We start from the raw sequence: 14582 nt of genomic DNA, 5'->3' as shown, positions 1-14582 counted from the left end.
TATATATACATATATATATATATATATATATATATATATATATATACACATACATATATATATATATATATACACATACATATATATATATATACACACACACACACACACACACACATATATATATATATATATATATATATATCATATAGGAAGATGAATAGAGGAGAGAGAGATGGGGGCGGGAGAGAGAGAGAGAGAGGGAGGGAGAGAGATTGATTTACTTTAAGGAATTGGCTCACATGATTATGGGGGCTGGTGAGTCCAAATTCTTCCTGTGGACTGGCAGGCTGGAGAGTCACTGTTGCAGTTCAAGTCCAAAGGCCATCTGCTGACAGAATTCCTTCTTGCTCAGAAGAAGTCAGTGTTTCTATTAAAGTCTTCAACTAATTGGATGAGGTCTAAACACATTATGGAAGGGTACGTGCTTTATGCAGTCCACTGATTTAAATGTTAATCTCATCCAAGGAACACTTTCACAGAAACTTCCAGAATAATGTTTGGCCAAATATCTGGGCATCATGACCCAGCTAACTTGACACATAAAATTAGTCATCACATCAGGAGATGGATCCTCACAAGTGGGAAGTCCTTTGACGTATATGGGTATCAACTTGGAAGGATGAAGAGAGATGGGGAGAAGAGTTGGCTAACAAATGTCACTAAACACCTTCCCACATTGCCTCTATGCTTTCTGAAAGGACATCTCCAAACCCAGGTCCTTTAAAAGTCTAAGTTAAATAGACACATTTTATATATTGATTGATAATGGGTGGGCGCCGTAACTGGGATACAGTCCACTCTGCCACCTGTTACCCACACTTTATACACACAATTACATAGTTATAGATAAGTCACATTTTTTAAAGTTTATTTAATTATTTTGAGAGACAGAGAGAGACAGCAGGGAAGGGGCAGAGAGAGAGAGAGGGAGAGAGAGAATACCGAGCAGACTCCTCGCTGATAGCACAGGGCTTGATCCCACCAGCCATGAGATCATGACTCTGTGAGACCATGACCTCAGGTGAAACCAAGATTCAGACGCCTAACCCACTGAGCCACCCAGGTGCCTCGGTAAGTCACATTTAAAAAAAATTTTTTTAACATTTATTTATTTATTTTTGAGATATATAGCACGAGTTGGGGAAGGGGGGGGGGCTCTGTCAGCCCCGATGTGGGGCTTGAACTCACGAACAGTGTGATCATGACCTGAACCAAAGTTGGATGCTCAACTGACTGAGCCACTCAGGCGTCCCTTGATAAGTCACATTTTAATCAAATGAAAACATAGTAAACTTGTTCTTCTAAAGCATCTCAGAATTTAGAAGAAGGAGTACAAAAGAAAATAACCTAAAAACTCATGCTTCAAATAGCTTTTAGGTTGAAAAAATACAAATAGGGAAAAGCTAATCAGACAATTGGGGTTATTCTTTTATCTTCAGCACCAATGTAAGGACTCAGGAATGAAGAAGAGAACGCTTTTTTATTTTAATTGTTAACTTTTATCACAAAATCACCACAAATTCAGCAGTAAAGGGTGGGTGCAGAAAAAAATGGAAGAAAGGGGGAAATATCATCAATGTATCAAACCATGCAAACCAAAACAGAGTTTTGGCTTTACATAACAATTTTTGTGTGATTTTTAAAACTAGGTACTATCATGGGCACTTCTTTATACACTATCTCATTCAAGAAAGAAAGTTACCATGGGCATTTCATCATTAATGTTCCATAATGTGCTTGATTCTTTTTTAATTTGGGAGTGCTTTTAAAAGGCTATTTTTTTAAAAAGTTTGTACTTCTGACATCTGTTCTTCAGCCACATCAGGGATGCAAATATTAAACAACAATTGTAAATGACATGTCATTTTCTCAAACCAAACCAACCTCAATTTGAGATATATTAAAGGTATGTAAAATAGAAGTCCACTGAGAACAAAGAGGCACACATAAATATAATGCATATGTGGAGACTTCACCAAAGGGACCAAAACCAAGCATAGGCCGATGGCCATTGTTACCAAAAGTAATGGAAAAAACACCTGAAAAAAAAAATTCAAAAAATAAAATTAGATGTGAAAACCTATATAAAGTACTGCATATTTATATAAACAAAAATAAGATATAAGTTAATGAAAGAAAATGGGTTAAATTATCTGAGTTTAGAATGTTGAAGACTCTCAACATCAAGGCAATGGTTGAAGGGAATGAACATCTAGTGTTTGCCTGTTCATGAGTGGAAATAATCATGATCATTGGCTAGTAAGATAACCATCTTCTGATCTAGGCAGCATGAATTCATTAAAAGGGAGTTCCTAAAGCTCAGAAAGTCACAATTTTCCCAAGAAAATATCTCAAGGCAATAAGAAAGTCATATCAAAAACACAGAATATCCCTGGACACTCTGTTATTCAGGCAGATATTAACAGGTAAATACTATGACTTTATAGGCTCAGTACATTAAAAAAAATTCAAAACAAAAACTTTGGCCAAGACAATTCTACTTTTGGTGGGTTTTTGCTTTTGTTTTTGTTTTAGCCAAAAAACTTGAAGCCCTATTCTTGGTACCTGCTTTGCATTAGGATTGTTAAGGGTCCTGCACCAAATATTACCCAACCTAGGGAGAAAATTCAATAGGCAGTCACTTTTGATATATATCTTTAATAAATAGATATGAATCTATATCCCCAAAATATAACATAGCTATATTCATATTTATGAATCCCTTTAATTAAAAGATCATTCCCTTAAGGACTTAATTAAAAATTTCTTCTTGGGGCACCTGGCTGCCTCCGTCAGTAGAGCATGCAACCCTTGATCTCACGGTGGTAAGTTCAAGCCCCAAGTTGGGCATAGAGCTTACATTAAAAAAAAAAAAAATTAAAAAAAATAAAAGAATCTCCTCCTAATTTGTAAAACACCCCTAGGAAAGATGAAAGATAATTTGTCATCTCACAACTCAGTATCAATTATCAAATAACTGAGGGAAAAGAGCATTCATGTGGCATTCAAGACAAATGTTAATTACTTATACTTGTGGTTGCCCTTGCCTTCTTTTTAATGCAAACATGTATCAAATAATGATGTAAACCATAATAACTATCAATGTCAGACTCTGGATTGTTTGCATGTCTTAACTCATTTAATATATTCCACAGTCCTAGGAGGTAGGCATTATTTATTCCCATTTGAGACCTGAAGACACTGAGGATCAGAGATTAAAGAACAAAATGATCCCTCCTTCCCCATGTATTTTTTTTTGAACACCTTCTGGAGGCCACCATATGGCAATAATCATACTATGAATTTTGGTTCACCTGACTGTTCAGATAGATTATACCCTGCCTAAGGGCAGAAGCCAAGTCTTACTCCTTTTTGCACCCAGAATAGTTAGTAAGGTGCTTAAAGTATAGTTGCTTTCAATAACTGATACTCAAATACGCAACAGTTAGGGGATGGCTGGATGGAAGAAGTAGAAGGGAGGATGGAAAAGGAAGGTTGGTTGTAAGTCATTGGAACATTGCTTTCTTTCTCCCTGTGTTCTTTATTGTTTATAGTATATATTTCTTATATTTATTTGTATGTTCTAAAAGGCAAACACTCCAAAGGGACTGCCTAGATTTCAATCTTGACTCTACCACGCAGTGTGAGGTTGGGCAAGTAACAACTTTTCTAAACCTGTTTCCTCATCTGTAAAATGGGGATAAGAGTAGTATCTGCCTTTGGTATTATTGAGAGGATTAAATGTGATAATCCAAGAAAAGCTTTTAACATGAAGCCTAGCTCACCAAGACTATTCTGATAATCAGAGCATCAAGGTCACTTTTCTCCAATAGTATCCCTACACTGCCAAGTTTTTGTTTATTTTCTTTCCTACCATTAAAGGGCTCTCCTGTAAAACTCCTCCTCATCCCAAATGAAAGTAAGTTTAAAAGAAGTAAAGTGGAACAGATGGAATTTGTTGGTGATCAAATTAAGTTAGGTCGATGTTTCAGGACAGGAGATGTTATCACTTGCCTCTTCTATTTCCCACCTGCTAAATCTGACCCTGACTGTACAAGATACCAGTATGCATAGGTAGCTACATTAGTAAATTAAATAGTCTCTGGTCAAAAGACTCATAATGATCTGCCTCACCACCCAGAGGTTTATCTTTCTCTCTAGTAAACCTAATGGAACCCAAGAGATTTTAAACTGAGTAAAATCTACCCAATAAAAACTAAGACCAGATTACCTTTATGGGCTTCACAATTTGTTACTAATAAAAAGACCTACCCATATATGTTCTGAATATAGTCTTGAAACATGGTTACACCCAGTATATTTTATTTCACATGGAAAAAAATTACCTTGTAAGGTCTAGGTAGATTTGGCTCCTGGTATCTCAGTTTTAGTATTCCTATCATTGATAATACAGACCAAATAAAAACTACAAAATAAAGATAGTTTATCAGGTCAGTGAGGTTTGTTGAGACAATGACAATTGATGCCATGGTGACAAGTACTAGCACAGATATAAATGGAGAGGAGTGAATATTAAGCATATTAAATAGCAAAGGCAGTTGGCCCTCTTGGCCAGCCATATATGTTACTCTTGATGATTCAAGTACATTAACCAGAAGGTTGCTAAATATTGAGGCAGAAATACCAAAAGGAATAACCCATGTTAATGAGGGGATTACTCTATCAGTCCACGTGATAGCCACAGCATCTGCAGAAAAATAAGAACACACAAAAGACAATGTATTAAAAATAAGAAATTAATGATAAACCGTTAAAGATTATCTCTAAATGAAAGCAGGAAATTCAAAAGGGAATTAAGAAAGTTAAATTTTTTTAAATTTCATTATTTACTTTACATGTACCTAACACCATATGCATGTGTCCATTTTAGCCCTATCACACTGTATCATAAATGGTTACCATCTCATGCATCATCCCCAACAGACCAGAAACTTCACTTCTTGAGGTCAAGTATCATTCATTTCTTTACTATAAAGGCTTGTACTTCAATAAGTCTCAGAAATGTTGTTTAAGTTTTCAATAATAATTGTGAAATGAAAGGTTGAATTGATGATTGCATGATTATTTTCCAAAACTACAGAGTGCTAAGAGTTGCAATCAGAGTTAAAAAAAAGCAACATTGCTGACACAGGAATGAGCCTTACAAAGGCCCCATGTTGTGGTGCAATTTTAAATACTTAATAGGAATTTAAAAATCAACCCTGTAGACAGAGAAAACAAATTACTCACAGATTAAAACACTCAAGACATTTGGGTGCTTGTCTAAACTGTAGACCAGTGGTTCTCAATGGGAAGTGATTTTGCTCCTCAGGGATCTTTTGGCACTATCTGGAGGCATATTTTGGTTGTCACAACTGAAGAGGTTGTGAAGAGATCTTCTATTATAAACACTAACTCGTTACAAGTCAGTTGGTTAAAAAAGGTGCCAGTGAAGAAATGCACCCACTGCTTATGAGAAACTGAGTCCAATTCATATTATGTAGACATAAGGTAGGACAGATCATTTAGACACAGAGAACTAAGGTCTCAGTCTTTCAGTGGAATGAGCACACGAAGACCTAGTGTCCTTGGCAGTCGTGCTCTGGGGCGTTGCTCTGGGGCAGACGTTGCCTCTATGGCATCAACATAATGGCTTATAACGAATAGTAAAACTTGTTCAATACGACAAAATTAAATTATCATCAATGGTCCTTGTTCTTAAAAATATTTATTTTTGAACCCATTTTAAGATTTTTTTTTAATGTTTATTTATTTTTGAGCCAGAGAGAGACAGAGCATGAACGGGGGAGGGTCAGAGAGAGAGGGAGACACAGAATCGGAAGCAGGCTCCAGGCTCTGAGCCATCAGTTCAGAGCCTGACGCAGGACTCGAACTCACGGACCACGAGATCGTGAACGTCGCTGAAGTCAGACGCTTAACCGACTGAGCCACCCAGACGTCCCGTCTTTGAACCCATTTTAAACAGCCTTAAGTGCGTGCCTACTTCGGCAGCACATATATTAAACAGCCTTAAATGCTATTGTCACTTCTCTCTTTAGTGCTATTCTACAATGTTGGGTCTTGTTTTAAAGTATTTCCTGTCTCACGTATTGTTCATTTCAAATAAAGTATTATTAGTTGTTCCTCCTGGACACCCACACCTCCACACATTTTCCATTTTCAAACACATATCAGAAATACTTATTTCTGGTAGTAAAGTCCTCATTTCCTGGTCTTTATTTCCTGTCATGCATTCTACAAACCCGGTTATAATTAGAGGAGGTTCTAGTTCAACTCTGCTACATAATCTTTATCTTTATTCCAAACTAATTTTTTTCTTTTTTTATTCTCTTCCTCATGTCATTTATTTTCTTTTATAATTGTATTATATATGCTTTTGGTAGTAAGTAAAATAAATAGCACTGAAGCACATAAAGTAAAAAGTAAATGTCCCTCTCCTCACCAATCCTTCATTCATGCACCCCAGATGTAACTACTGTTAGTATCTTTTTGGATATGCCTTCAGAAATTTTCTATGCCTATATAAGCATTCATGCAAGGTGTGTATGTATGTGTGTATGTGTGTGTGTGTGTGTGTGTGTGTGTGTGTGTGCAGGCACACTTAGGCTTGATTTTTTTACTTTCCAATATATCTTGATCATATTAGTACATATGCATCCATCTAGTTATTTTAAAGAATGCTCAATATTCTATTATATAACTGTAAGTTAAATTAGTTACCAATTGGTGGATTTTTTAAATTTATTTAACATTTATTTATTTTTGAGAGATAGAGAGACAGAGCATGAGTGGGGGATGGGCAGAGATCGAGGGAGACACAGAATCTGAAACAGTCTTCAGGCTCTGAGCTGTCAGCACAGAGCTGGATGCAGGGCTTGAACCCACAAACCACGAGATCATGACCTGAGCCAAAGTCGAACGCGTAACTGACTGAGCCACCCAGGTGCCCCTGCACACACCTCATTCTAGAAACATCCTTCCCACTGTGTTGTAAAACTTATTTAAAATTATGCCCATTTTTTTTCTAAGAGAACAATCAGCAAAGAAGCAGGTCAGACCTCTAACACTGATCAAACAAAAACAATACATGATAAATAGCACTGGTTCTTTCTCCATATAAACCACAGAATCTAATATGTATCACAGCTTGGTATAATTTTTTTCAGTGTTCCTCAAAGAAAATGTAGCATCCAATTCACACCACATCTTAGATACTCTATATTCCTCTGGAACTTTTCATGTCTTTTAAATACACTCATTTGATTGAAAACACTCCTTAATCCTTACATTTCCTTAATTTAGAAATCTATTTCTTTCACTTATAATTTATTTATTTCACTATATAAATTATACAGTTCATTAAAGAAAATTTGGGAAATCCAGGAAAGAACCAAGCAAAAATCACCCACAATATCATTCCAACAGATCTCCACCATTAACTATATACTTTCCGTTTTATATCATAATATAGATCCTGCTTTTCCATCACTGTTACATTATAAACATTGTCCCTTTACTTTAAGTATTTACAACAATATGGTCTTTGAAAAAACTCAGAATGGGCCTATTATTTGGATTTCACTAAATTTTTTATTTATTTCAAATTTATTGAATACTTTGGTGATCTTTAATTTTTTGCCCTCATATGTAATGCTATGATGGTTGTTCCTATACATACGTTTTTAATGTATAGCTCTAATTATTTTCTTAACTTAAATTCCTAATACAATAGAAGATAGATATTTGAATTCCAGAAAATTATTACAGGATCTAAACAAGGTCTGAGGATTATACGCCTAGAAGAGTAAGCATTAAAAACCAAATTACAAGCAACTATAGTCAAAACACTTCATGGGTCTTCCTTCATGGGACTTCCACATGTGTGGAACAATTGTGCCACCCATAAAATTGCTGCAACTATTAGGACACTGCAGAGAAGATAATCATAATTTTTTAACAATGAGTGTGACCAGAGAAATGATAGTCATAACCAATGCCAGATTCAATGAACCATAACATCTGGGTCACCTGGGCAACAGCCCTGACCACACCCTAATTAATTTTATAAATTTATTCTCTGCATAATCAAAGTAGTTAATAACTTACTACTTGTTCTTATTTAACTTAGCCTTTGGTTTGTTCCCACAAATACTCAAAATCTTGATCATATCTAGTTTACATGTCCCTAAGACAACTAGAGCATTGTGAATCAATACTGATACCATTCAAACAGATTCCTGAATGGCAGTAACACAAGAATCAAGGCAAAGTGTGTTAAGACTTTTATATTAAACCTCTCTTAGATTTACCTCCCGTGCCTCAAAGATTTATCAAACAGTAATAGCTACTCAAAAGAGATTATTCCTAAAGGTACTGGATGATAGTTTATATCGGAAGTTTATGTCATATTTCCAATATGTTCAGGACCCCTTTGCCACCATAAACTTTAGAGTAATTTATAATAAACATTATTATATTACATATTAATACTATTAATTATATCCAGTAATTGACCCTAACTTCTACCCTTTTAACTGCTAATGTCCCACATTTCAAGTTTATCATTCTTTATGTCACCTAGAAGAATATTTAGAAAATAATTGTTGTAAAAGTTACAGGTTTTTTGTAAAAGTTTTAACAGACCTAAGCACTGATTGTATGGTGTCACTCTGGTGAGGAAAGATCATGAAAGGGATACAAATATTTTGAACCTAGTCTGCATCATATGTCAGCATTATGGATATTTTTCCATATCATCAGAAACATGGTTTTCCATAGTATCATGCTTAAATCTAAAACTCTTTCCTAAGCCAAATCATACTCTTTGGCCCCTTCAATATTTTGAAAATTACAAGGTGACTCTATATAAAATAATGAAAAGCAAACAGTAGTCTGACTGGTAAAGTGATACTTACTTATACTAAATGGACTAGAACTGTCATTATTATTTATTGCCTTAGTCACTTGCATACAAACCTGAAGAAAGAATTTCCCTGGGTGTCAGAACAGTCAGATAGGAAATGTTAACCAGCAGATAAATGATAGTTACCAGAGGTAACGCAGTAAATATGCATCTTGGGATTGTCTTTCTGGGTTTCTTCAGCTCCCCTATAACATATAAAAGAGAAAAATAACAAGTGGTAAAAAATTATGTCTTAAATTTATCTTTAAAACTGCTTCCTGCATTACCAATGGGGCTGAATTCTTCCTATCCACTCTGGCCACTGTCACACTTATTCATACACATAGGCACAAACACATTGATGAACTGCTACACACCTATCTCCTTTCTTGGATAATCTTGGTGTTAAGTGTAAAAAGGGGGACATTTTCTTCCTTTTCCTTATAGATGATAACATTTCTGAAGAAAGTCACAAGAATGAAAATCAAAGATGAGTCCATAAGATCCTGTATGGTTTGGAGACTACCTGTGTCTTCAGCCTCATCTGTTAGGTACAAGGCACTTAATCTGGGTGGTGGAATACGATAGTGAGCAAAAACAAACATAAAGTCTAACCTCAAGAAGAGCTATATACAAATTAAATAATCACATAAATAAAAGTTATAATAGTGACTGTGGTAACTGTCCATATGAAAAGAAATACAGGGCTATGAAAATATATAACATGATAATTTGATGGTGCCCCTGTGCTATCTGTGTCATAGGCCTACAGGTTTCAGTTTTTCAAAAATGTCATGCCCCCTATACCCATACTCTCATGTGGAATGTTCTTTCCTTTCCTAGTTGCCTGGTTTACCCTTACTCTTATTTTAGATTTCAGCAAAATTATAACTTGGGAACATAGGAGAGGAAGCTCTCCTCGGCTGGCAAAATTGTCCTATTATACATTCTCGCAGCAGGGCGCCTGGGTGACTCAGTCAGTTAAGTGTCCAACTGTGGCTCAGGTCATGATCTCATGGCTCTTGTGAGTTTGAGCCCTGCATTGGGGTCTCTGCTGTCACCACAGGAGCCTACTTTGGATCCTCTGTCCCCCTCTCTCTGTGTCCCTCCCCTGCTTGCTCTCTCTCTCTCTCAAAAAATAAACATTAAAAAAAAAGAAAATGAACATTCTCATAGCATATATGTAAAAAGTAAAAGAGTGAATCATAAATTCTCTTCCCCTGTAGGATCTTTGCCTTCCCTTTATGTCAGTATTAAGTGCAAAAAAGAAAAGAGGTCATGATTTAGCATCATAGATAATGGATTTTCTAAGGCAATCTTATTCTCAAATATTGTTCCATTTGTCACACTGTTTTCCCAAATTTTGCCATTCTCTGAGAATTATCCCTGACATAAACAATTGAGCATTATAGTTCTGTGTATATAATGTGGCCCTGTGTCCTGGCTGCTGGTGAGAGAACCAAGTAAGACCTCTGGCTCACTGGAAGCCAATCGTTGTCACTACACAAGAAGATTCCTCTCAAGAATTTGAGCCAAATGTCGACAAAACTGAGAGAATCAGGAAAAAAAGCATCATAATGGTGGCAAAAAAAGAAAGGTGACTGATAGATCTAGTTTTTAAGTCCTAGAGCTTCCCTATCTCCTGTTGCTCCTGAAGATTGATTACTCAGGTCTTCCTTGAAATACAGCATTATTCTTCCAGCAGGTTCCTCTTTTATTGTTTAAGCCAATGTGTGTGGGTTTCTGTTACTCAAAGCCAAATCCTTCTGGTTAATAACTATCTATCCTTCGATATATGTCAAATCTGTTTCATCTGTATCTGCCCAGGGGTGGAATATAATGCCCATGATATATAATAATATGAACTGCTTAAGCACTTAAAGAGTAAAGAATTAGAAAGTCCTCATTTAAATGCTGCCTGAACCATTTACTAGGTGTGGCCTTCTGGACAATTTATTGACTGCTAAGTTTTCAATTTCCTGACCTGTATTTTGGGGAGAATGGAAAATATAGAGACAATAAAATTCCAATCAAATGCCTAGCACTCAATAAGTTATTAATGACTATGGTTATTAGTCAAAGATTTTGAACAAGCAAAAAGGCAACTTTTAGGATTAACTATACTTTCCTCTGGGCCTTTTACTCTTTCTTATTGTGTATCAGATTTATAGAGAGAAGGTAAGGAATATAACATAACATAACATAACATAACATAACATAACATAACATAATTCAAAGTTATTATGGCCAGACAGTGAATATCCTTGGTCTTGAACTTAGAAGGTAGATGTTCCTACAGTGTGCTAAGTCAGCTGCCCACATATCATCTTTTTACAGGTAAAAGAGTTACTTAGAGCTTAGCTGTATTTAAAGTTTATTAAGTGAATTAACATCCCAGCATACACTGAAATTCCTTCACCTTTGTTTACTGCCAGCTGCTTGTGAAGAATTCTATAATAGTTTATAGGTAAGTAAATTTTGTGAATCATTTTCAGCAGAGAAAAATTATCCAGCAGTGAAACATCTCTGGCAATGGAACAAGATGAATAAAATCAAAACCAGAGATATCTCTTCTATCCTTATAAGAGAGAGAAAGATGAAGTGAGACACAGAAAGTGAAAGTTGAGCTAATTATCCTAGTCTTTTCAATTGCAGTGGCACATTTAATCACAAACTGCTTAAGACAGTAATCTCATCCCATAGCTTCCTTTTCTCAATACTTCACATTTTAACTCAATGCAGACTGACTTTCCTCTTGTATCCAAAGTTCACCAATGATTTCTTAGTGAAATGGCTTCTGCTCAATCCTCATACTCCTCAACTTTTGGAAGCACTTCACCATGTTGATTACACCCTCTTCTTGGAACATGTAGTGATTTTCTTTTATAATTCTCTAAACCTCCTCTGACTTCTTCATTGCATCTTCTTTCTCCACCTACCCTCTAAATTTGGACTTCTCCAGTCATCTGTCTCCACTCCTATGCCATTTTGTTCTACTTCTCTTTATATGCTTCCCTTAGTAATCATATCTATTATCCAGCCCATCAGATGGAAACCATTTTTAAGTCACCCAAAGTTACATGCTGTGTCTTATACGCACCTTCATACTTCTGGTCTCCACAGCCTCACTCATATATTTTTACTGGTGGACTTTTTTGAGTTCAGTGAAAGTTGCCACCTTTTTGATGACACAGCTAAAGGTGATTTCACCATCTACTGAATTCTCATAGTAGTCATACTGTTCCCCCTTAAAACCACTTATTAAATACTATCATGCTGTTACTTATAAGCACAAAATCATAGTGATTTTAAGTCATAATGACCATTTTTCGGATGGAGAAAAAAAAAAAAAGTAAGTCCAGACAGGTAAAGATACCTGCCACAGTTCATAAGTGCTACAGGTCAGACCAAAATCTAGATTTTACCTCTTCCATTAGACTTTAGCCTCTTTAGGATAAAGCGTCCATATTACTCATCTTAAGGCACTACTACAGGGCTTCAAAAATAGTCAGTGTTTAATAAGATATTTGCTGACCAAATTATTTAATGAGTAATGGACACATCAGTGACTCGGGGTCCTAAGACTAAAGGAAATATCACATGTGTTTTAAGAGTAGAACCCACTTCACATTGAAAGGTTAAGGAAAAGAACTGGTAAAAAGGTTGAAGTTGAAAAAAATTAATAAATGGGGAAGATCCCTGAGGCTGCATTTAAAAAAAAAATTTTTTTTTCAACGTTTAATTAATTTTGGGACAGAGAGAGACAGAGCATGAACGGGGGAGGGGCAGAGAGAGAGGGAGACACAGAATCGGAAACAGGCTCCAGGCTCTGAGCCATCAGCCCAGAGCCTGACGCGGGGCTCGAACTCACGGACCGCGAGATCGTGACCTGGCTGAAGTCGGACGCTTAACCGACTGCGCCACCCAGGCGCCCCGAGACTGCATTTGAAAAATGCAGAGAGAAATCTTCTGTCTTGACACTGAAGGAAAGAGCATTAAATCCAGCCTCAGAGTAATTTAGTCCATCTATGATTCTCTTCTCTTTAAAAGTACTTCAGAGCATAAGTATGTCACACCCACTCACAACACAAACACAGTCTGGCATTGGATCATTTCTGGATTCACAGTTTCATGGGAGGGGACTATTTCCACAATCCCAGAATTCATCCATTAACAGAAAGGAAACTAGATTGACATGGAGATCCCATATTTATGGCCCCAGAAAAGAAAGTGGAAAAAAAGAAGTCATTCAATAAAATAAGCACCTTTGAATGAAGGGGGGAAAACATTAAGACTGGGTGATAAGTGCAAGACTGCAATATTCTGATTCAATTTAGTAAGAATAAACATTGAATCATCATGTATTTAAAGTAAAACTCAAAATATACAAAAAGAAAGTACATTTCACATTGCAAGTCATGACTTGAGATTTTCTTTCTCAATGAATTGTTAATTACCTGCTATATATGTAAAACATCCCCCGCCTGAAAACGCAAAATATCCTTGGAAAATGGCTTCTATAAACTCAGAAGCTTCTGGAAAATCAGTATCAAAAGAGTTCTGGAATCTTTCTACATTCTCCTTCCTTCCTCTCACCAGCAGCACGACTCCACTCAGGGAAATAAGGCCGAGTATAGCCATTTTCAGCACTAGGCTCGCTGTCTGAAGCCAAGTCACCTCTTTCACACCACGAGAATTCAGAATTCCCACGGTCCACAAAACGGCTAGCGCCAGACATTTCTTTGGCAGCTTTGGAGCAGAGCAGCTGGGATAAAAAAGCTCGATGCTGTACTCGGAGGAGTAGGGCTTGGCTGGCAGCTAACCCTGGCCCCAGAAACAAGCTTGTCCAGAGATTCAGGAAAGAGATTAAGTTGCCGAAACATCTTTTGAGAAAATAGTAGTGAGCTCCACTTCGTGGAAAGGTTATACCTATCTCTGCTGAGCAGAGAGTGGTCATCATGGACAACAGGGCACAGACAGTCCAAATACACAGGGAGAGCCCCACATTCATGCAAGAGTATTTCAGTACCCTTTTGGGGGCCACAAAAATTCCTGCCCCAATTACATTAGTGATTAAAAAACTTGTGCCCCAGCAATATCCAAATATTCTCTTGAGTTGTATCTTCTCTTTATCCATTGTAATTGAGGTATTTTTTAATATAAAAATGTATATAAATTATAATTTCTGAATTTTGCTGCCCATCGTGCTAAAAAGGATATTCATGGATTCTCTGAAATAAAACAGTCCTGTCCTTTTTGTTCCACCTTGTTAAATAGAGCCTATTTTCAATCATTAACAAAATATATGCAATGCATCCAAGTAAAATAGTGTGAAGTTACTTGGAAGTGTTTACTTTGACTTCTTTCTTAATTATTGTCAAAATAATACATTCAGATGGAAAAAAAGAATTTCAAAAAACAGGGTATTACAAAAACAAAAACAAAAAAACAAAACAAAACAGGGTTTCTTGCTCTACTTCACTCTTTCCCAAATACATTTCCAGTTCTTCCCTCTGGAAACAATAATTCATGTATGGTTTTAGTTCTTTTTGGTAGTTACATCCATAACTCTAAATAATATGAGAAGACTTTTATTCTTCAATAACTCAACTTTAGAAAGCATCTAATGATTTCCTCTCAGAAACATGGAGGAATT

At 36.2% G+C, this 14582-nt stretch overlaps 1 protein-coding gene across 1 annotated transcript; it reads right to left on the bottom strand.

Annotated features, from left to right (window-relative positions):
* Positions 1-1175: 1175 nt before the first annotated feature.
* On the bottom strand, positions 1176-14096 carry SLC7A13 (solute carrier family 7 member 13). The gene is given in 5 exon segments (XM_015074731.3): positions 1176-2042; positions 4350-4711; positions 9001-9132; positions 13384-13721; positions 13723-14096. Coding segments are annotated over 5 exon segments (1431 nt in total). The 5' UTR covers positions 14064-14096; the 3' UTR covers positions 1176-1784.
* Between the last annotated feature and the right edge of the window lie 486 nt (positions 14097-14582).

The sequence above is a fragment of the Acinonyx jubatus genome, chromosome F2, assembly GCF_027475565.1.
Source record: "Acinonyx jubatus isolate Ajub_Pintada_27869175 chromosome F2, VMU_Ajub_asm_v1.0, whole genome shotgun sequence".
Lineage (NCBI taxonomy): Eukaryota > Metazoa > Chordata > Mammalia > Carnivora > Felidae > Acinonyx > Acinonyx jubatus.
The sequence above is the reverse complement of the archived record's forward strand: the minus strand, read 5'-3'. Positions and strand labels throughout refer to the sequence as shown.